The sequence below is a fragment of the Carettochelys insculpta genome, chromosome 10 (genome assembly GCF_033958435.1).
Source record: "Carettochelys insculpta isolate YL-2023 chromosome 10, ASM3395843v1, whole genome shotgun sequence".
NCBI classification, from domain to species: Eukaryota; Metazoa; Chordata; order Testudines; family Carettochelyidae; genus Carettochelys; species Carettochelys insculpta.
Genome location: NC_134146.1, coordinates 3,964,321 through 3,987,114, shown reverse-complemented (window position 1 = coordinate 3,987,114; position 22,794 = coordinate 3,964,321). Strand labels below are relative to the sequence as shown.

The window sequence follows — 22,794 nt, the reverse complement described above, 5'->3', positions numbered from 1 at the left end:
TTCCTGCCAGCCATGTGTCACAGCGGTTCCCGGGAGCCACCCTCGCTTGTATCTGCAAGGTCTCGCCGCTGGAGCCCCTGTGTGGTTTGCCGCTGCCCTGGGACCTGGCACGCTCCAGCACGGAGCTGGCTCCTGGTTATGACAGCACCCAGGCACCGTCTCTTAGCCCCATGGATCCCCAGCCCCCAAAGCACAGCAGGGACAGGGCAGTGCTGGGCCTGACTCACTTGAACATGGCGATGAGCAGGTTGAGGAGGAGGATGTTGGTGAAGAGCAGGTACAGGCAGAGCAAGATGACGGTCAGCCACTCGGGGAAGATGGGCCGCCTGTCCTGATTGCTCTCGGGGCACTTGGGCTTGTAGGGGTCTGTGCCGTTCGGGCTGCACTGCTCCAGGTTGAAGTTCACCCCTGTGAGAGGAGAGCCCTGAGCTTCCAAAAGCTCAGCTCCGCCATCGCGCCGGTGCTGCGTTATGTGCTGCTGTTCCGGCCCGCTCCGCGTGGCCCCAGCAGCCCGCCTCACCCGCAGCGTATTAACCGCAGCCTGGCGTGCCCACCCGGGCTTTATGAACGTGGGCTTGTGAATACGCAGAACTTGTGCAAAATGCACCATGTAACATATCCATGGTGCTGTTAGAGTCAACGGAATCTGCACACTCTGCTTCTGTGCGGGTGTCGTTCCTGGACGCGAAGCCAGGCAGTGTGAATCTGTGCTAACGAGGGCCACGAAGGCTACTTTAGGGGCTTAACAACTTGGGGTGCCGTAACAGACGCCCAGCTTTGGAATGCACGCGCCAGGCGCCGTCCAGGGGCCCCGCGGGAGAAACGCTGCAGTCCGTACCATCGATGTAGGACGGGATCTGCCCGAAAATGGTCAGGTAGGAATGGTAGACGACGCCCCGGAAGATCCAGTCCACCCGCTCCTCGTTATGGATCAAGATCGCCTGCTTAGCGACGCCGAAGGACACGACCCAGACAGCCAAGAGGAAGAGGAAGAAGAAGACGTCCTTCATCTGCAAAGCCATGAGACAGAGCAGGAGTGGAAAGGCAAATCAAAGGCAGGGATCACAGCCTCTCGCGGAACAAATCACAAATGGCTCACAGGTCGCATGCCCTCTGCTCCCGCTGGCAGTGCGCCTGCTGCCGGGAAGAGCAGCTCTTACCATTCTCTTCACTATGATGATCTTGGGCCCCAGGGTTTTACTGACCGTGAAGATGTGCATCAGCCGCAAGCAGAAAATAATAAAAGCCAGCGACATTATGATCCGTCCCGGGTATGAAGTGGATGGGATCCATCTGGCGCAGGCAAGGCAAAAGCAGACACATCAGTGCGTTTCTGTTAACACACGTTACGGCTTTTCTAAAATAGAAAAAACCACGACCCACTTTCCTGGGGAAGAAATAAACCCACCTCGAGAGTCCCACCCGAGCGAGGGAGGGAACGAGCGGGCGGAGAAACCCACCCGAGAGAAGAACAAAGCAGCAGTCGCACCGCTCAAAACAGCCCACGTTTTGATGAAACCTTCCATCCCGCTTCCGAATTTATACGTTAAACTAAAAAACTCCAGCAGCTTTCTTTGCAAACTCCCTCCCCGGTTTCCCAGCGCCTCCGGGAAGCAGCTGTTTGACCCCATCCTGCAGAACGCTGTGTACTCACCGGCAGGTCAAGCCTGCCAAGAAGATCACGATGCCACAAATGTCCAGCTTGTTCCAGAAATCACTGAAGTACAAGGAAGCCATTTTCAGCAGCCCAAAGCCGTCAGGGTCACGGACAAACTGTAAGGAAAAGAAGTGGCTTTGCGCGCTTCAGTGACTAGAACGTAGGTGACGCGTATGCCCTGTCACACGGGGACCCCAGCAACGTGAGCTGGCTTTGGAAGGTGGGGGTGGGAGAAAATGGGGGAATGGGCTTCAATCGATACTGAGTTTCCCCCTCCTGGTGGTGCTGGCACCAGGGTTCCTCTTCTGGTGGCATTCGTCTGACACTGTTCTCCCCTAGCCGCTGCTGAGGACTGAGGTCATTTCCCACCCCCCCGGCTGGTTCATTCCCATTGTTTTCCTTCTGACCAAACCCTGAGGGTATTGCTCTGTGAACTGAGTGACAGTGGGGCGCAGACGCTCCAATCTTGGGGCCCTTTGGTGCGCTCCTACCCAGGTTCTAATGTGGCCTGGCCACTGAGCTGGGAGACATGGGCCAGATTCTCAGCTGGTGCATTTTGGCCTAGGTGCATGGACGCCCCTGTCATCCTGTGGGGTCACAGAACAGACCCTGGGTTTGCCGGAGCTGTGGGACGAACGTACGAGGACAGCTCTGCCCTCCAGAAACAATCCCCGACTGTCATCTTCTCACCTAGGCTATCGCGCCAGGACAGTTTCTACGGGGAGCTGCTGGCATTCCCTCCGCAGGTGTGCTGAGAAGATCCCCTCCCTGCTCTTGACCAGGTCTCTTGGATCCACCCCAAAATATCCCCCTTGGTTTTACAGGGGCTCAGAGCATGATGGGACAGGAAGTTGGGGGATACCCCTGTGTCTGCAAAGCTGCCGGTTCTTTAATTCGGTACTGAACCTAAACGCCTTCGTCCCAGGTCTTAACACCCTGGGCACTTCTCCGCCTTTCCCCGACTCAGCCCAAAAGTACCCCCGGCCATTCCACAGGAAGGGGTCAATCAAAACCCTCTCTAGCCTGGGCGCTGGGGGTGAGGAAGGTGTTCTGATGCTCTCCCCAGCCCAGTCTGCACCCATCCATCCCTGGTCAGAATTTATCAATGCCACTAACTTCCCCTGAAGGGGTCGGGGTCTCCTGCATCATCCTGCCTGTTCATTCAGCCCTGAACTGCAATGACTCTGTAATGGCTTCAAGCTGGCAAAGGACCCCCACCCCGCTAGCCCCTCATGCTATGCTACAGATGTGGAAGAGCCCGACAAGCGGAAGCCGACTACGAAACACTGGAGGTACAGAGCTTTCCCCCCAGTGTGGGCCAGGCGTGCACCCACAACCCAGGGGAGACAATTCTGGGTGCAGAAGGGCTCTGTAATCTTGCAAAGAAGGTGGAAGGGGAACCAATGTCTGGAAGCAACAGAGCGGAAATATCAGTCGGGTGGTCTTAGACGGGAGCAAAGGACTGTGTTTTGAACAGCAATGGTGATCCTCTGCCAGCCTCAGACAGGTGGCCTGGGTATGTGCTCCCAGTGGGCCCTGATGACGTGAAAGAGCTGAGTGCAGCCGACACTGGGAGCCTCGGTGTCTTTAAAGGGAGGTCAGCAGCCGGGGGCGAACGACATCCGACAAACACCAGAAGGCCAAGCGGGGCCATGGGAAGTGGTGGGTTCGCTGTCCCCTGAAGTCTTCCAGAGGGACTGACTGGAAGGTCTTGACAGGCAGCAGGTGTAAAGCAGAGGCAAGGAAGCGTCTCTTCAAGCAGCACACACTCAACCTGCGGAACTCCTGGCTGGAGGACGTGCTGAAGAGCAGGAGTTTAACGGGGCTCAGAAAAGATCTAGATACGTTCCTGGAGGCTGGGTCCTTCCATGGCCCTTAGCCAGGATGGGAGGGAATTCCCTGCTCTGTCCACTCCCTGTGGGGCACCTGGTACTGGCCACTGTCGGCAGACAGGACACTGGGCTACATGGGCTTTTGGTCTGACCGAGGGTGGCCGTTCTCATGTCCTTCTCCTCCAGAAAGGCGTGTGGAGGCCAGTGACTGAGCTTGATATGGGCGTGGTTCGGGGGGGGGAATTCGCTGGTGTGCGACGTGAGGCCTACATGGTCCAAAGAGCCTTTCTGCCACGATCCCCTCGTGCCCGGCCCGCCGGAGTGCGACTGACTGAGGGGTGCGACACCCCTGCGTTGCTGGCGAAGGCCATAGGGTCCTTGCGGGCTGACGCGCAGCTGAGTGCAGCCAGCCCCCCTTCCGGCCGGCCCTGGGGCGACAGCCCTCGCTGACCGGGAGGGACGTCTCACAGAGCCTGGACTGCGGCGTCCCCCCCGGTCCCCCCTGCCCCTTCGCAGAGCCCGCCCCGTACCTGGCGGGTCTCCTCGCACACCAGGGAGAAGAGCCAAAAGTAGATGACGTACTCCCGCCAGGACGGCGTCGCCTGGAAGTCGGTCACGAGGACGTAGGCGAAGAGCAAGAGGAAGCTGAAGTAGGAGAGGATGTTCAGGTGGAAGATGACCACGGGGGCCGTGAAGAAGGCACGGGTGCGTGCCAGGCAGCTCAGGGGATGCAGCCTCTTCTCCCTGTGTCGGGGGGAGGAAGCAGGAAGGGGTGGGTGAGGCAGTGGTCCCAGGGCAGCGGGGCAGGATGTGCCGGCTAAGCGGGAGAGGCCGGGCTCTGAGCGGATGGGTCCCGGTGGGACCGACCCAGCCCTGCAGGGACGGGCAGGATTGCCTGGCTGAGGCTGCTGCCCCTCTCGCTGTAATTCACCCCCCCGGCTTGCTAGCCCAATGGGGGAGGGGGGCAAAGGGAGACCCCCCAGGCCTGGCACTTCCAAGGGGTCCGGAGCGCCAGGTCCCTTTGCGATGCCGCAGAGTGCTGCGCCGCTGCGAGCGTGGCGGGAGGGAGGCCCAGGGCTGAGTGCCACAGGCCCCACCCTTTCTGCCTTTGGCCACGCCCCCTTGCAGGGTGGGGAGCTGGGGCCCCTCCCACCTCGCCCCCCAGGCCACGGCAGCTGTCATTTCTCGCTGGGGACAAGCCTTTTGTGACCTGCTTCTGAACAAGCTGCTCCCAGCCCCAAGCCCATCCCAGCCCCGTCAGGCTGGGTGCAGCTCAGAGCTACGCTGGGTGGCCCCCCGACAAAACTCAGGGGAGGGCTAGAGCCTGCCTGGTCCCCCCGGCGGCGCCCCGGGGGATGAGCAGCCCTGCGCACGCTTCACCCAGGGCAGTGCTCAGCTGCCGGGGGCTGGGGGCGCGCGGGTGACCCTGAGCTGGGGAGAGGGCACAGTGCCCAGGGCAGGGGGCTCGGGCTCCAGCAGGAGCCGGGGGGTAGAACAGACCCGGGCGGAAGGGGTGGAGCACATGCCCCCCACAGCAATGGGAGAACGGTTGCCATCCCATGGGCCAGCCCAGTGCCCAGCACAGGGAGAGGCAGAGGGAAGCAGCCCGGTCCCTTCTCCTGCCGCCCGCAGGGAGCGCCCCAGCTGCTGTCTGAGGCCTGGCTGCTGGGGTCGGAGCCGGTGCCAGCCCCGCCCCGGAGCGCTGCCAATACCTGAAGGCCACGAAGCCGGTGTAGATGAGGGGGAAGAGCAGCGTGCAGAGGGTCACTCTCCAGAGCCCGTTGTCCACACACAGCTGCCCCCACCAGACCCTGGTCAGAAAGGCCTGGGGGAGGGAGGAAATGCAGCTCACACGGCGTTAGGGGCTGGCCCCACACAGAACCGCTGCCCTAGCCTGCAGGGCTCAGCGAGCAACCTGGGGCCTGCCCAGCCGGACGCAGCCCGAGGGGGAAGGGGACTGGCTTGCTGAGAGGTTGGCGAGGCTGCCAGCGGCCCTGCATGGCGGAGGCTCGTGTGGCTCAGTCAGTGCCCCCAGCGGAGAGAGGACACGGCCAGTGAAATGGGGAGCCCAGGGCAGGGTGCTCAGGGGGTCACGCAGCGTGTGCGAGGGGATCCTGCGTGGCACGGCGCGGCACGGCACGGCACGGCACGGCGCGGCACGGCACGACCCCTCTCTGAGCGGGGTCCTGGGCTCTCCCTTCCCAGGCAGCCTGGTGTGGACAATGGGCACAGGGTGCTCATGGAGCAGGGCACCAGGCTAGGCCTGAGCAGCCAGACGTGCCCTGCTGTGCTGGGAGAGCTGGCACAGGCCCTGGCCTGGCCCCTCTCCTGGTAGCACGGTGAGCCCCGCTCCGGGCAGCGGGTACCGGCCCTGGTGTTGGGTGGGGGAGGGGCTGCCCCTCCCCGCCTGGAAACGCACCTGGACGCCTCCGTGGGACACGAAATTCATGTTCTTGGCCTCCAGCGCCAGCTGCAAGCAGGTGGTTTTGCCCCAGGCCTCGGAGACGCGGACGAGGAGCTTCTGGGCTCTCTCCTCGTCCTTGCGGTAACACTCGGTGAAGACGCCTGGAGGGGGAGAGCGGCGCCGTGTGTGGGCACCGGGCCGAAGAGGGGCAGCGCCCGACGGGGCTCCTATCACAGGGCCGGCTCTGCGGGGCAGAGGGGCGGCTCCCGGCGCTGGTGCTCGGGCAGCTCCACTCAGCCCAGCCCCAGAATATTCTCCCGAGAGCCTCCGTGTTCAGCAGCGAGGGGGAAACTCCACCCTGGCCTGCCCGGCTGCGCTCTGAGCCACCCCTGGTGGGGCCCAGCCGCACCCCTGTGCTGCAGCCTCCGCTCCCGCCTCTCCTGCCCAGCACCAGCCACATTTCCCGGGGAGGGACCGGACCGGACTTGGACGGAGAGCTGCCGTTCCGGGGGCGCGGATGCTGCTGGGGAGTTACCCGGAGCAGAGACTGACCCTCCCACGGGGGCAGGTACCAAAGGCCCGGGGAGGCTGCGTCTTCCCAAGCAGCCTTGAATGGCCAGGCGCCCCCAGCCCTTTCCTGCTTCCCGGACTGTCTCCCGGTTGCCAGGGCCCCAGGCTGGGGCTGAGCTTGGGCCACAGGGGCTGGCCTGCGCTCCAGGCCTGGGGTGGCTCACTGCCCATCTGCCCAGCAGGAGCTCCGGGGGGCCCTGCCACGCTCGTCCCCCCGTGCTCCAGGGCGGGGGCACGCCGCTCCGCCCGCTCAGCTGCCCGCTTCCCACCCGGTGCTCTGGGGCTGGGGAGATTCTGTGGCCCCCGGCTGGGGTCTGGCTTCGGGGGGGGCCCCTCTGGGCTCTGGTGGGAGGGGCAGGGCCTCTGGAAGAGGGGGGTCAGGCCGGGGCTAGGGGTTCACGGGCAGCTTGGGGGCCCTCAGTTCCCAAGCCAAGTGCCATGACCGCCCTCAGGCACTGCCGGGGGGCACAGCGCACACGGCGCAGGCCCAGCCCCCGGCAGCACCACCCCAGCACTCACCGATGGCCCGGTGCTCATACTCCTCTGCCAGGGCCAACATTTCCTCCACGCCGTCCGTGTCGTCCTCCTCCTTGGACAGCTCCTTCAGGATCCGGCTGCAGCCCAGGGCCGCCACGATGCAGTCCTGGCTCTGAGCGAGAGCGAGCGTGGGGCACGGCTTAGCGAGGGTGGGCTGCTCCCCTCCGGGGGCTGGGCCAGCGTTCCCCAGCAAGGCCAGCAGTGACGGCTATGGGGCTCCTGGCTCGGCAGCTCGCTCTGGCCCCTGCCCGGGCTGTGATGTGCCCGCGGGCTGTGGGCCATCGCTGGGGAACGCAGCAGTGCTTGGAAGGGATGCTCTCTCCTGCCCGGAGCTGCCTCAGCCCACCGGCCCTCCACGTGCCCCTTGGCCCAACCCCTGGCATTGCAGCACCTCCTCCCTTCCCGCCGGGGAACACGCCAGGCCGCGGCACCACTCCCCACGCAGCCTCTGGGGAGGGACTGCTCCCTGCAGCTGACACACCGCAGCCCAGGCTGGGAGCGGGGGCTCTCGCACAATGCCAGGCCGGGAAGGGACCTCAGGAGGTCACCACCTCCAGCCCCCTGCCCACAGCAGGACCAACGCCGACTAAATCCTCCCAGCCAGGGACAGGACTTGAAACCCTCCAGGGATGGAGATTCCACCACCTCTCTGCTCCGGGTAAGGGGCCCGCGCTCGCTACGAGGCTCAGGCCAGGGCCTCCCCACCACAGGGAGCTGTGCCATGTCCTTGTTCGCGAGAACACGGGCCCAGCATCGAGCAGCTGGGGGGTGGGAGGCCGGTCTCGGCCCAGGACGTATGCGGTCTAGCCAGAGCCAGGCCGGTGAGCTGTAGCCACCCGGCGCCTCGTCCTTGCTGTTACACGCTGGAGGGAAATGGCCAGCCCCGGGAAGGGCCGGCGGCAGGAGCCCAGCTGCTCTCCCCAGCAGAGGGAGAGTGAAGGCCAGGTGGGCCGAGCAGCCTGGCTGGGGCGGGCAGGGTCCTCGCACCTGGGCCCAGATGATGTCTGCCAGCTCCTTGCGACTCTGGACCACAGCCCACAGGAGGAGGTCCCTGACTGGGTCCATGGTGAAGGCGACCCGGCCGGCTGAGCCCTTGGAGGGGGAGCGGTGACTCATGCCCTGCGCCTGGGGAGGGCGGCAGAGTTAGAGCCAGGCTCGCTGGGGAGCGCCCGCGGGCACAGCAGACGGGAGCCCCGGGCAGGGGCAGGAAGGCAGCGGGCTGTGGCGCCAGGACGTGGGCTCTCTGCTCCCCGCCCCGCACACACGCACACCCTGGCCTCGTGCGCTTGGCCTGCAAACCTCTGGGGCGTCCCTAGCGCATGGGCGGTCGGGGACAGCCGTGCTGCGCGGCTGGGACACGCTCCTGCCGTGGAAGGGTCTCCCGGCCCTCGAGCCACCCGAGGCGGCTGGCATCAGAATCGGGCCCCTGCTCCGGGCCAGGCAATGCTCTGCCTCCGAAGGGGCCAGCCTCTGAGGGACTTTCCCCGGGTGACCCAAAGGAAGACATCGGCTCGTCCAGCGCGGGACTGCTCGCCCCAGTGGAGCGACACCCACATACCTACCCCGGGGCCAGCTCCAGAGGGCCACACATGCCCCCAGGACCAGCTGGTCATGGAGGGGAGGCCTGCGCTGTGCGGCACCGGGGGCCGGCCTGCGCGGAGGACCACTGACACATCCGTGCCAGGGTTTGCCGGTGCTGGGTTGGCCACCTGCCCGTAGCCCTGGCCTGGCCGGCCGGCGTTCCCTCCCAGTGAGCCCCTCAGCTCCTCCCGCCCCCCGGGGAGACCCGTACGTTCGGCTTGATGTGTGGGACGGCGATGGGGAGGCGGTGCCGCTCCACCGGCTTGGGCTTCGGGTACAGCGGCTGCGTGGCGTCGCCCAGCAGCTCCCTCAGCACCTGGGAGACATGGTGCAGCTGGAGGCGCGGCGCCTTGGCCCAGGCCGAGGCCTCCTTCTCCTCCAGCAGCACCTTCTGCAGCTTGCCGTGGAAGAGGCTGGAGGGCGCCAGGTTCTCGTAGAGGTACACCAGGGTGTCCCGGGTGACAAACTCCTTCAGGCGCACGCCCTGCTCCAGGAAGAGCCTCACGAAGTCCGGCTTGTCGGCGATCAGGGCGGCCATCATCACGTGGTGCAGGTCTGCGGGCTGGCAGGCCAGAGACAGCCCCGTCAGTGCCGGCCCGGCGGCGGGCCGGGGGGCGCCGGAGCGTCGGGGGAGCGCACGGCCATGCCGACGCAAGCCGGGCGCAGCTGGGGGAGTGGGGAGAGCAGCATGGCACGTCCTGACAGGCCTTGGCCTCCCACCCCCTGTCCCTTCCCCCAGGCACGGGGCCAGAGACCTCGGGGGCGTTCCGCCTTCCTCTGCAGCACAGGCGTAAGGGGTGGAGTCTCCACGACTTGGAGCCTTTCGGCCGAGTTCTGAGGACCTCGGTAGCTCAGGGGGAGCTTCGGGACCTATGACAGGAACGGGCGAGGGAAGGCCTGTGGCCTGCGAGGTTAAGGAGCTCCGGCGAGACGGCCACGATGACCCCTTTGAGCTCACAGTCCAGGCAGTACCTGGGAATCAGGCCCTCCGCTCCCCACCTGCTGCTGACGGACGGGCAGGGCCAGGCGCCTCTCACCTTCCATTCGTGGTCGTCGGTGAAGATTTCGCTCCGAGCGATGTCCACCCTGTTCCAGGCCACGGCCAGCTTCAGCTGGTGGTCCCAGTTCTCGCGGCCAGAGCGGTCGTGGCTGCGGGCGGCTGCAGATGAAGGCACAAATCAGAGGGAACGCTCACCGCCCCCCGGTCCTTCTCACTGCCCATGGAAAAACAACATCCACAGCCAGCCCCCTGGCCGGAGCCAGCCAGCCAGCAGGGCCTGCCCACCGCCCACCGCCCACCGCCCACCTGGTGAGCCCAGAGGGCCGTGGGCGAGGGAGGCTGATGAACCCAGGGAAAAAGACACTGGAAGACATCCCCCAGATACCCCTTCCCGTGCCGCCGACTTGCGGCCCCGCTCTCCCCTCCCGCGGCTGTGGGATTCCCTGGGGTCGGTGGGGCGAACTGTCTGTGCAGAGCTGGGGCAGCTCACGGGGAGCACGAACGCACACGCAGCCAACGCCTACTGCACCTCCCTCCTCTGCTGATACCTCGCTCTCCCCCGTCCGCCCTAGAGACACTGCTCCGAGCGGGGCTGGCCGGCACGGTCAGCCCTGGGGAGCCCACGGCCAGCTCAGGCGTGAAACCAGCAGCAGGCTGGAGCAGGCTGGGCCCCTCAGTCGCCCCAGCAGAGCCGGTATGGCCCACCCTGCCCCTCACCTTTGAGCAGGGCCTGAAGAATGGCCACGTCCACATCTTGCTGGCCGTCTTTGCCCTCCCGGAAAACCGTCAGGAGCTGCCTGCTCCGCACGATGTCCTGGATCTGCAACGGACAGCGGCGGGTCAGGCAGCCTAAGGCAGCAGCAGCTTCATCCCCCGCTGGGCCACCCAGCTCACGCAGGGTTAACGCAGATACGCTGCTGCTGCCTCCGATCTGCCGGCTCTTCTGGCCCACGTGAGCTAAATCCCTGTCCGCCCTCCCAGCCCCTTGGAGGTTCATTCTACAACTCCCGTCTCTGGCACCGAACTGCAGGCTGAGTCCCTGCCCACAGCTCTGCCCATTCCTGGGACTGCACAGAGAGCCGGGCGCTAGCCGGGAGGCTGGAGGGGCAATCAGACCCTCTCCCCACCAGGAGTCAATGGCAAAGCTCTTCCAGTGGCAGTGGGGTCAGGATTTCCCCCGGTGTCCTTTGGGCACACTCAGGACAATTTCCACAGTGCACGCACAGATGTGGAGAGATTGGAGAAGGTCCAGAGAAGGAGCAACAAGAGGGATGAAAGGTTAGAGAACGTGAGCGACGAGGTGTGATGGAGTGGGGGGGGTCCATGTGTGAGTCAGGCTGGATGTCCGAGGCAAGCAGCAGCTCCCAGTGGCTAAGGATGACCCTGGGGCTACAACTGGCAGATAACACCTCTGCCTGAACAAAGAGCAGGGAGGAGCTGAGCTGGGTTTTGAATCGGGGGCGGCAGTTAGAGGCGAGGAAAAGGGAGAGCTGGAAGGCAGCCAGCCTGAGGAGGGGGAAAGCTACACCCCAGAGGGGCACCCCTCGGGGTCTTCCCCCCAGGACAGGTTGGAAGGACTGTCTCTGGCTGCTATGCTGTTGCTTCTGTGAGAAACTGGACATCTGTTGCCTAATAAACCTGCTGTTGTACCTGCTGAGTGAGAGTCTCTCCTGCCAGCGGGCGGGGTGCAGTGCAGGGGGACCCCTGAACCCCATCACACTGGTGTCAGAAGTGGGATGCACTGCACCCACGGATGAGCTCCCAGCAGTGGCTGACTGAGCACCAGAGAAGGAAGGAGTCTCACAAGAGTCAGAGGGAGAACAGAGCCATTCCTGCAGCTGCTGCTGGTGAGTGGATACCCCGGGAGATAGCGGGGAGATGGATTATACCCGACTCCTGAAGGCAGAGCTAGCGGGGCTGTGCAGAGAGAGGGGCCTGACCATGGGGAAGGCGACCAAGGCCCAGCTGATTGCACAGCTGGAAGAGAATGACCGATCCGGGGGGGCAGAGCCTGTCCCGGCAGAAAGTGGCCGGTCAGCCTCGGGAAGCATTTCGGATTCTCCGACAGGAGCGGGGGCTCGACGCTGTCAGACAGACGCGGTGCCCGCCAGGTCGCGCTCAGCTAGCGGTGGTCCATCACGGGCAGAGTCCCCCACCGCAGAGCTGCAACGGCTGGAACTCGAGGTGAAATTAAAGGAACGAGCACCAGGAACGGGAAAGAGAGCGTGAGCGACAGGAACGAGAAAGAGAGCGTGAGCGCCAGGAACGGGAAAGAGAGCGTGAGCACGAGCGCCAGGAACGAGAAAGAGAGCGTGAGCACGAGCGCCAGCTACAAGAGACACAGCGGGAGGAGAAAGAACGAGAACGGAAGGAGAGAGAGCGAGAGCGGGAGCATGAGCGAACCATGGCAGAGGCGAGACGCCAAGAGGCCCCAGCTGCGGTAAGCGGGGAGAGGGCCAGACGGCTCGGGGTGGCCAGTCACTTGGAGACGCGTGTGCTGGCCCAGTGTCAGGACCCAGGGGACATGGACGAGTTCCTTACCGCCTTTGAGCAAGCCTGTGAGTTGCATGAGGTTCCCCCAGATGAGTGGCTCTGGCACCTCACCCCCTTGCTGGGCCGGAAGGCCGCAGCGGTGCTCAGCCAGCTGGTGGGGCTGCAGCCTGGGGACTATGAACGGTTCAAACAGGCCCTGCTGCATAAGTTCGGGCTGACTCCGGAGATGTACAAGAAGAAGTTCCAGGAGGCGCAGAAGAGGCCAGAGGAAACCCACGTAGATACAACCGCCCGCCTGAAGCAATACTACCAGAAGTGGGCATTCGGAATGGGAGTCCAGTCCGTAGAGGACCTGATCGAGCTGGCGGTCGTGGAGCGATTCTACGAGATGTGCGCACCTGACCTGAGGGTGTGGCTCGTGGACCGGAAGCCAGGGGACTCACACGATGCAGGGAAACTGGCAGATGACTTCACAAACAGCCGGGCCAGGTTTGAAAGTGAGCCCCACAAAGAGAGGGAGTCCCGGAGAGAGAGGGAGTCCTGGAGAAACCGAGAATCTGAGAGAGACCGGTCCCTAACTGTACGACAGAGGGGACCACCTCTTGGGCAAGCCCAGGAAAGAGGGGCCAGCCACCCACCCCCCAGAGAGCCAAACAGAGCCCGGACAGAGCAGCCGGCCCGAGGGACACAACAAGACCCAGGCTGTTATCGCTGTGGGCGAAAGGGGCATAGAGCAGCCCAGTGCCCCAGGCTCCCAGACAGGTTGAGCAGGCCGGGGGGTCATGGAGTCAACTGGGTGGGGTCCCAGAAGCCAGAGGGGCTGGCGGCCAAGGCGGGTGGTGCTGACAATGGGCACTCGGATTGGGCTGAGTCCGCCCCACAGACCAGCTCCTCAGGGGGACCAAATGCTCAGAGGTCAGTTTACAGAGTGGGGGCGGCACTGCCTCTGTGGAGCAAGTGTCTCAAACACCTTGAAGTAGACGGGAAAAAGGTCACGGGGTTCTGGGACACAGGCGCTGACGTGACGCTGGCCCGACCCGGGGTGGAGGCACCGGGCTGCATGATACCCGATTCCCACCTGACGATAACAGGAATTGATGGGACCCCTTTCAAGGTGCCCATGGCGAGGGTGCACCTGAAATGGGGGAAGAAGGAAGGCCCCAAGGAAGTGGGCGTGCACAGCCATTTGCCGGCGGATGTACTGATGGGGGCTGACCTGGAGAACTGGCAAGGTGAACGCCCTCGTGCCCTGGTCCTGACCCGTAGCCAAAGAAAACGAGGGGTGCGCTCCCCAGATTCAGGGGTACAGGCCCAGCCAAAGCCACAGGGGCCAACCCTGAGAGAAAGGGGGCCCCCAAAAACCAGATCTCACAGACCAGGGGTGCTGGAGCCAGGCAGGGATGGGGAAGTAGCATCCGCTCCTGCCCGAGCGGAAGAATTCCAGGCAGAGCAGCAGAGAGACCCCTCCTTGCAGAAGCTGAGGGAACTGGCCAGTCTCAGCCCAGCTCCACAGCTGGGGGAGGGCTGCAGGGAGAGATTCCTGTGGGAAAAGGGATTCCTGTACCGGGAATGGGCTCCCAGACACAAAGCGGAGCCATGGAAGGTCCAGAGGCAACTGGTGGTTCCCCAAAAGTACCGGCGCAGGCTGCTGTACCTAGCCCATGATTTCCCGCTCGCAGGACACCAGGGGATCCACCGCACCAGGAGAAGGTTGTTACAGAACTTTTTCTGGCCAGGGATCTTTGCAGCTGTCCGTCTGTATTGCCTGTCCTGCGATCCCTGCCAGAGGGTGGGGAAGAGCCGGGACAAGGGGAAAGCTGCCTTGAGGCCACTGCCCATCATAGAGGAGCCTTTCCAGAAAGTGGCTATAGACATAGTGGGCCCCTTCAGCAAGGCAACGTGTTCGGGGAAGAAATATATTTTGGTAGTGGTAGATTTTGCCACGCGATACCCAGAAGCAGTGGCCTTGACCTCTATAGATGCTGACACCGTGGCGGATGCACTGCTGTCCATTTTCAGCAGAGTGGGGTTCCCCAAGGAGGTCCTCACAGATCAGGGGCTCCAACTTCATGTCGGCCCTACTGCAAAGCTTGTGGGACAAGTGTGGGGTCCGGCACACCTGGGCCACAGCCTACCACCCGCAGACCAATGGGCTGGTGGAGAGGTTCAATGGGACTCTGAAGCAGATGCTGAGAACCTTCATGAATCAATACCCCCATGACTGGAACAAGTACTTACCCCACCTGCTGTTTGCATACAGGGAGGTGCCCCAGGAATCCACGGGGTTCTCCCCGTTTGAGCTGCTGTATGGAAGGAGGGTACGGGGACCCTTGGACTTGCTCAGAGAAGAGTGGGAGGGGACGGCCTCTCCTGAAGGGGAGTCAGTGGTACAGTATGTACTGACCTTCCGGGAAAAACTCACCGAGCTCATGGGCCTGGCCAGGGAGAACCTCTCCATGGCCCAAAGGAAGCAAAAGGTCTGGTATGACCGTAACGCCAGGGCCCGAGCCTATGCCACCGGGGATCAAGTGATGGTCCTTCTACCTGTGCGGCGGAACAAGCTGCAAGCGGCCTGGGATGGGCCCTTCAAGGTTGTCAAACAGCTAAATGACGTGAATTATGTGGTGGAACTGTCGAACCGGGCCCACAGCCACCGGGTCTATCATGTGAACATGATGAAACCTTACTGGGACAGACAGAACTTGGTGCTGGCCGTGTGCAGACACTGGGAGGGGCAGGGGGATGATCCCTTGGTGGATTTACTCACAAGGACTGGAGCCGGCTCCTTGCTGGAGTCTATTCCCCTCTCAGACCAGCTGATCCCTGCCCAGCAGACGGAGATCAAGGAGGTTCTGCATTCGCATCAACAGCTGTTCTCGGACAGACCCGGACGCACTGACCTGGCTGTCCACCGAATAGAGACAGGCACCCACGGCCCTATCAAGTGTGTGCCATTCAGAGCCACAGGGAGGACGGCTCAGGACATAGAGCGGGAGGTTGAAGACATGCTGGCTCTGGGGGTGATCCAACCCTTGTCCAGCCCCTGGGCCTCTCCCGTGGTGTTAGTCCCTAAAAAAGATGGGTCTGTTCGGTTTTGTGTGGACTATCGCAAGCTTAACGCCATCACTGTATCGGACGCCTACCCCATGCCCAGGCCTGATGACCTTTTAGACAAGCTGGGGGGAGCCCGTTACCTCACCACCATAGACCTCACCAAGGGGTACTGGCAAGTGCCATTAGACCAAGATGCCCGGCTGAAGTCGGCTTTCATCACTCCTGTGGGGCTCTACGAGTTCCTGGTCCTGCCCTTTGGCCTCAAGGGGGCACCCGCTACCTTCCAGCGTCTGGTGGACCAGCTACTGAAAGGGGTGGAGAGCTTTGCCCTGGCTTACATGGACGACATTTGCATCTTCAGCCAGACGTGGGAGGACCATGTGTCCCAACTCAAGCAGGTGCTGGACCGACTCCAGAAGGCCGGTCTGACTATCAAGGCAGGGAAGTGCAAGGTGGGAATGGCTGAGGTGACCTACCTGGGCCACAAGGTGGGCAGCGGCTGCTTAAAGCCAGAGCCAGCTAAAGTGGAGGCTGTCAGAGATTGGCCAACACCCCAGACTAAGAAGCAGGTCCAGGCCTTCATTGGGATGGCGGGGTACTACCGGAGGTTTGTGCCCCACTTTAGCTCCATCGCAGCCCCTCTCACGGAGCTGTGTAAAAAGGGAAAGCCTGACAAGGTGGTTTGGACCGAGCAGTGCCAAGAGGCCCTCTGCGCGCTGAAGGAGGCTCTGGTCAGGGCCCCAGTGCTGGCAAATCCAGACTTCAACAAGCCCTTCCTGGTGTTCACCGATGCCTCGGACGTGGGGCTGGGGGCGGTGCTAATGCAGGTGACTGACAAAGGGGAGAAACACCCCATCGTGTACCTGAGTAAGAAGCTGCTGCCCCGGGAGCAGAACTACGCGGCCATAGAGAAGGAATGTCTGGCCATGGTGTGGGCGCTGGGGAAGCTGCAGCCGTACCTGTTTGGATGGCGTTTCACCATGTACACCGATCACTCACCCCTGACCTGGCTGCATCACATGAAAGGGGCCAACGCCAAGCTCCTGCGGTGGAGTCTGCTCCTGCAGGACTACGACATGGAGGTGGTCCACGTCAAGGGGAACAACAACACCATAGCCGATGCCCTGTCACGCAGGGAGGGCCCCGAACTTCCCCAGGTCACTGGCTAAGTGACCCCGCTCAGTGCGGTCTGGAAGGGGGGAGAGATGTGATGGAGTGGGGTGGGGTGCATGTGTGAGTCAGGCTGGATGTCCGAGGCAAGCAGCAGCTCCCAGTGGCTAAGGATGACCCTGGGGCTACAACTGGCAGATAACACCTCTGCCTGAACAAAGAGCAGGGAGGAGCTGAGCTGGGTTTTGAATCGGGGGCGGCAGTTAGAGGCGAGGAGAAGGGAGAGCTGGAAGGCAGCCAGCCTGAGGAGGGGGAAAGCTACACCCCAGAGGGGCACCCCTCGGGGTCTTCCCCCCAGGACAGTTTGGAAGGACTGTCTCTGGCGGCTATGCTGTTGCTTCTGTGAGAAACTGGACATCTGTTGCCTAATAAACCTGCTGTTGTGCCTGCTGAGTGAGAGTCTCTCCTGCCAGCGGGCGGGGTGCAGTGCAGGGGGACCCCTGAACCCCATCACACGAGGGAAGGCTGAAAGAACTGGGCTTGTTGAGTTTAGAGACGAGAAGGCTGCGAGGGGACATGGTAGCGGTTCTCAGGTACCTAAGCGTGTCACAAGAAGGAGGGAGAAAAATTGTTCTTCTTGGCCTCTGAGGGTAGGAAAAGAAGCAACGGGCCTCGACTGCATTAAGGGACATTAGGAAAAACTTCCTCACTGCCAGGGTGGTCAAGCACTGGAATAAGTTGCCTGGGGAGGTGATGGCATCTCCATCGCTGGAGATGTTTAAGAGCAGGTTAGACACCTAACAGGGATGGTCTAGACGGTGCTTGGTCCTGCCGTGAGGGCAGGGGGCTGGACTGGACGACCTCTCGAGGTCCCTTCCAGTCCTAGTGCGCTCTGACTCTGTGCTCAGTTGCATGGGGCTTGATGGATGTATCCGGGGCGAGTGGCGAGTACTGGGCACGGGCTCCCTTCCTCCTAACGGTGGGCGCAGGGCTAAGGCCTAGAAGGCTCCCCGGCCTCACACATGGGGTCCCACGACTCAGCGGCCTGAGGGAGCGACGCGTTGCCCTCCCTTGTGACGCGAGAGCTCTGGGGATGTCGGCCAGCACCCAGGCAGGGTGGCAGCATCTCACCTTCTTGGTCCACTCCACGATCTTGCCCTCGGTGAAGAGCTCGTAGGTGTCGCAGAAGAGGACGCTCAGCTTCTTCCGAATCAGGGCGATGGTTACCTCCGGGACGGGCCGATTGGCCACCTGCGCAATGACGTCGGCCACACGCCCAGAGCCCTCCACTATCACGCAGGGGGTGCCATTGGTGATCGCGTTGTAGATCGTCTGCAACCCAGCCAGGCAGGGAGAGCAGGGCTGACCTACACCCACTTCACTCAATGGGAGCCTTCCTGTGGACCACGCCCAAGGCACCCACGGATGGAGCACGCCGCATCCAGCCGCAGACCGAGCATGGCCTGCCAAGCCGCCACATCCAGCCACGGACTGAGCACGGCCCGAGCACGGCCCGCCAAGCCACCGCATCCAGCCACAGACCCAGCACGGCCCGCCCAGCCGCCAGATACAGACACGGACTGAGCACAACCCGCCAAGCCATCGGATCCAGCCACAGACCCAGCACGGCCCGCCAAGCCGCCATATCCAGCCATGGACCCAGCACGGCCCACCAAGCCACTGCATCCAGCCACGGACCGAGCATGGCCCACCAAGCCACTGCATCCAGCCACGGACCCAGCATGGCCCGCCAAGCCACCGCATCCAGCCACGGACTGAGCACGGCCCGAGCACGGCCCGCCAAGCCACCGCATCCAGCCACGGACCCAGCACGGCCCGCCCAGCCGCCAGATACAGACACGGACTGAGCACAACCCGCCAAGCCATCGGATCCAGCCACAGACCCAGCACGGCCCGCCAAGCCGCCATATCCAGCCATGGACCCAGCACGGCCCACCAAGCCACTGCATCCAGCCACGGACCGAGCATGGCCCACCAAGCCACTGCATCCAGCCACGGACCCAGCATGGCCCGCCAAGCCACCGCATCCAGCCACGGACCGAGCACGGCCCGCCCAGCCGCCGCATCCAGCCACGGACCCAGCACGGCCCACCAAGCCGCCGGATCCAGCCACAGACTGAGCACGGCCCGCCCAGCCGCCAGATACAGCCACGGACTGAGCACGGCCCGCCAAGCCGCCACATCCAGCCACGGACTGAGCACAGTCCGCCAAGCCATCGGATCCAGCCACAGACCCAGCACGGCCCGCCAAGCCGCCACATCCAGCCACGGACCAAGCACAGCCCGGCAAGCCGCCACATCCAGCCACGGACCGAGCACGGCCCGGCAAGCCGCCACATCCAGCCACAGACCCAGCACGGCCTGCCAAGCCGCCACATCCAGCCACGGACCGAGCACGGCCCTCCCAGCCGCCAGATACAGCCACGGACTGAGCACAACCCGCCAAGCCGCCAGATCCAGCCACGGACTGAGCACAGTCCGCCAAGCCATCGGATCCAGCCACAGACCCAGCACGGCCCGCCAAGCCGCCACATCCAGCCACGGACCAAGCACAGCCCGGCAAGCCGCCACATCCAGCCACGGACCGAGCATGGTCCGGCAAGCCGCCACATCCAGCCACGGACCCAGCACGGCCCGGCAAGCCGCCACATCCAGCCACGGACCGAGCATGGCCCGGCAAGCCGCCACATCCAGCCACGGACCCAGCACGGCCCGGCAAGCCGCCACATCCAGCCACGGACCGAGCATGGCCCGGCAAGCCGCCACATCCAGCCACGGACCCAGCACGGCCCGCCAAGCCGCCACATCCAGCCACGGACCCAGCACGGCCCGCCAAGCCGCCACATCCAGCCACAGACTGAGCACGGCCCGCCCAGCCGCCACCCCCAGCCACAGACCCAGCACGGCCCGCCAAGCCGCCACATCCAGCCACGGACCGAGCACGGCCCGCCAAGCCGCCACATCCAGCCACGGACCAAGCACAGCCCGGCAAGCCACTGGATCCAACCCACAGATGCATCAGGGACAGAGCAGCCGGCTGCTGCATCAAGAGCCTCCCTGTCCTTGTTGCTCTCAGCTGGCGATGCTAGGAGGGAGGGGGGCGTCATGTGCTGCTCCTACCCCCTTTCAAACCTCTCAGCTCCCGTTGGCTGGTCCATGATTTCTGGCCCACTGGAGCTCAGAGACTTTGCTGGGGGGCAGGAGCAGCGAGAGGAGCCTCCCCGGAGCAGAGAGCAACAGGGAACAGGCAGCGGATTGGAGCGGTTTGGGGCTGCCCATCTCAGGGCCCTGCAGGGCGGCTGGCCAGGAGCCGCCCATGTAAATGTCCCAGCCAGAGCCTGCCTCTGGCACCCCAGCCCCTCCCTCCCCCAGTCCTCTGCCCCCGGGCACAGCTGCCTCCTTCACCCTCCCCCCCTCCAACCTCCACCCAGCCTGCACCTCCTCCACGACGATCACAGAGTGCAGCCCAAACTCGGGGAGCGGCGCCCACCAGACCCCCAATCCAAAACCCCGCCCGCCGCTAGCTGAGACCCAGTCCCTCGTGGGAGGCCTTGCAGCAAATTCCCGGCAGCTCTGGTTTCCTGCCTGGCCTGTCTGAGAGGACGACGCTGGGCTCGGGCCCGGCCCTCCCCCGTACTCACATCGAGCGTCCCAGGTCCTCCCTCCAACACCACGCAGACCACAGGTATTGTGATGGCCACCCCTGCAAGGAGGCAGAGGTGCAAGTCAGCTCCATAAGGACGCTGGCCTCTCCCAGGCCCCCCACCCTGCTAAGGCCGGCCAGCGGGGCTCTCCTGCCGACAGCCGCAAAGGAGAGGCAAGTTGTGGTGTCTCCAGCCCACCCTGAGCGGCTCCCACAGAGCAGCTTAGCAGGAGGCAGGAGAAACACCAGCTTCCTGTGTGCCACCGACGCACCCCGGCAGCAAAGCCGAGCTCCTCCTCCCACCCGCCGCTCCCTCGACTTCCTCACACCCCGGAATGCACCGAGGCGAGCACAGACCCCTCCTCGCCAGAGGCCAGAGAGAGCTTGGAGGGTTTGCCCCTGCCCCGGTGCCAACCTCTGGCAGCTCTCCCGCTGCCTTGCCCGTCTCTGCTGCCCTTACCTCCTTTCACCTTCGTCTGCCGGGAAATGAACTTCTCCAGTCTGGTCCTCAGGGGGATCTCCACACCGTACCGGCCATGGGTCCCGTCGTCCACCAGGATGAAGTGGGAGTGGTTGCTATCCAGACAGGACAGGCTCCCTTGGCTGTCTTCATCCACCACGTACTCAGCTGGGAAGCCACCCTGCAAACCGACGGAGAAAAGAGACACAGACCAACGGGGGAGACAATCACTGGGCCCTTCTGGCTCTGCTAGTGCCTTAAGCGGGAACCTCTGACGGCCGGTTTAATTTTAAATGCCCATAGGAGGGTTCAAAGCTGGGACCTCCAGCACTCAGTGCAGGAGCCGCTTTCAACGTGAGCTAGAAGCCAGCTGGCTCTTGGCTGCACCTGCAGAGGAGACGTTTGTTTTTCTCTCCGGGTGCCCTCCGCCAGGCAGGCTGCTTACGGCCGTGCCTCAGGGTGTCTGTCGGAGCCCCGCTTGGCCCTTTTGGGGAATCCTGGCCGCGGAATCGGGCTCTTCCCATTGGCTCATTGCCAATGGCCCTTACCCAATTCCCGGACACAAAGCCTGATCCTGCCTGTGAAATCTGGCACCCAGCCGGGGGCTCCTCCCCTGCGCAGGGCTCCCGCGGCTAGTCTCAGTCAGGGATGGGCAGGGGCTGCTTCCTCCAAGACCCTCCCCTGGCAGCAGTTTGCTCTGCTGCTCCAGCCTGCACTTCCCAGGCAGGAGGAGGCTGCAACTCCGGCTGTTATTTTCCCCCCACCCACCGTCACCGCCGAAGCCTCTCAGCAGAACCGGACCTACAGGAACCCGTCCGCCTGCCCTTAACCCTCACGTCTGCTACTGGTGGCTTTAGAGCTGGGGGCCCGGCCAAGCGCCTTCCTCTCTGACTGCACCGCTCAGAAGGGAACACCCCTGCCAGCAGCAGGGCAGAAGACAATCCCACAGCAGCCTTGTGACCTCCCCACCCCCAATCTCAACTGCGTTTCGGGGCAGGGCCCCCACACATGCAGCCCCATGACCCGTCAGATGGCAGCATCGGAAACTGATCAACTTCAAATCCACCTGGCCAGGAAACTGACCCAAGTGGAGTCTGGGCCCCAGGGGGGCTGGCCGTGTTCTCCCAAGATCCGCCCCGGGCAGAGGCCTGCGGAGAACACACATGTTCAGCTGCTGGGTGACGGCAGGGCCGTGGTCTCCCCAGAAGGTGCGTCTCAGTGCAAAGAAGACCTGGAAGTGCTGCCGGTCTGTCCCTCTGCACCGCACGTGGCCACGTTGGGTCAGCCACCGAAGCTGCTCTCCGCTCCCTTGCAGAGCGGCGTACCTCCCTCCTCCTTCTCCGCCGCAACCCCCCCCCCCCGCCGAGGCCGGGCGCTCACCGTTGGGCAGACGAGGCTGCCGCGGTTGTGCACGGTCCCCCAGGTGGCTATGCCGATGGTGACAATCTCGCCCTCCTTGCAGCTGCTGCTCATGCTGAAATCTCTCACAGCTTCTCCCACCTGCTTCATGACGCCGGCGTGGGACCCTCCTGTGATGATCCAGGCGCCTGACAGGGACACCCGGCGGCTGGTTACCCGGCCTGCAGAGCCCTGGAGAAACCCCCTGGCACCCAGGTGTCAAAGACTCTCCCTGAGGCCTGTGCCGTTCTGCTGTGACCTCTCTGGGCTTCACGACCTCCTGGGGAGGGCCCACAGCCCCAGGGGAAAGCCACTGTGACGAGCGGACGGTGCGCTGCAGAGGCACAGAGGGAAGAGGGATTGTTTTGGGGGTCAGGCCTGGGGTGCAGAAGGTCTGGGCTTCGGTCCCCTGCCCTCCTGAAGACTTCCCCTGTGAGCTTGTGGAATGGTGCACCTCTGCATCATGGCCACCGGGTCAATGACTCTTCTTGTCCAACCAGCGGAGGTGCAGCCTGTGAATGCTTCAGGGCAGGACTGTCTCTCACGGCAGCCTTACGCCCTTCACTGCCCAAAAGGTGGGTTTTACCAGCAGGGAACGCCCATGCATGAACCACTTCTTTGTAAAACCCTAGTGGAAACATGGCTTGGCCGTCTGGGCAGACCTGTCTTGCTACGCTGCCGTAAATACTTTCTGGGGCCTTGTGTCACAATCTAACCAACATGGTTTCTCTAGCCGTATTGAGAGGCCTAGGGCTCGCCTGTAGCCAGAATAAAGAGCTGCAGCCGCTAACTGTGAAGCTACAAGTCACACACTCACGTTCCATCTACACGTCAGCACAATAGTACCACATCAGGTGGTTAAGAAGAAGACCACATCCTAATGCCGCCCACGGCTAAACAGATCTCAAGATGAGCAAAGAACACTTAGCTAACAGCAAAGCAGTCAAGTAGCACTTTAAAGACTAACGAAATAATTTATTAGGTGAGCTTTCGTGGGTCCCACGAAAGCTCACCTAATAAATTATTTTGTTAGT

General features: G+C 63.3%; 1 protein-coding gene across 1 annotated transcript in view; it reads right to left on the bottom strand.

The window, feature by feature from the left end:
* TRPM2 (transient receptor potential cation channel subfamily M member 2) overlaps positions 1-22,794 on the bottom strand; it is a 46,568-nt gene that overhangs the window by 17,251 nt on the left and 6,523 nt on the right. Inside the window, exons 5-20 of the mRNA XM_075003642.1 lie at positions 21,743-21,909; positions 20,363-20,543; positions 19,901-19,962; positions 17,370-17,570; positions 10,299-10,401; positions 9,619-9,740; positions 8,793-9,143; positions 7,988-8,125; positions 6,983-7,112; positions 5,909-6,054; positions 5,202-5,314; positions 4,020-4,233; positions 1,655-1,773; positions 1,161-1,293; positions 839-1,010; positions 228-408 (exon numbers count right to left, since the gene is read on the bottom strand). Of these exons, the coding sequence (XP_074859743.1) occupies positions 228-408; positions 839-1,010; positions 1,161-1,293; positions 1,655-1,773; positions 4,020-4,233; positions 5,202-5,314; positions 5,909-6,054; positions 6,983-7,112; positions 7,988-8,125; positions 8,793-9,143; positions 9,619-9,740; positions 10,299-10,401; positions 17,370-17,570; positions 19,901-19,962; positions 20,363-20,543; positions 21,743-21,909 (2,533 nt within the window). The remainder of the gene's footprint in view (positions 1-227; positions 409-838; positions 1,011-1,160; positions 1,294-1,654; positions 1,774-4,019; positions 4,234-5,201; positions 5,315-5,908; positions 6,055-6,982; positions 7,113-7,987; positions 8,126-8,792; positions 9,144-9,618; positions 9,741-10,298; positions 10,402-17,369; positions 17,571-19,900; positions 19,963-20,362; positions 20,544-21,742; positions 21,910-22,794) is intronic.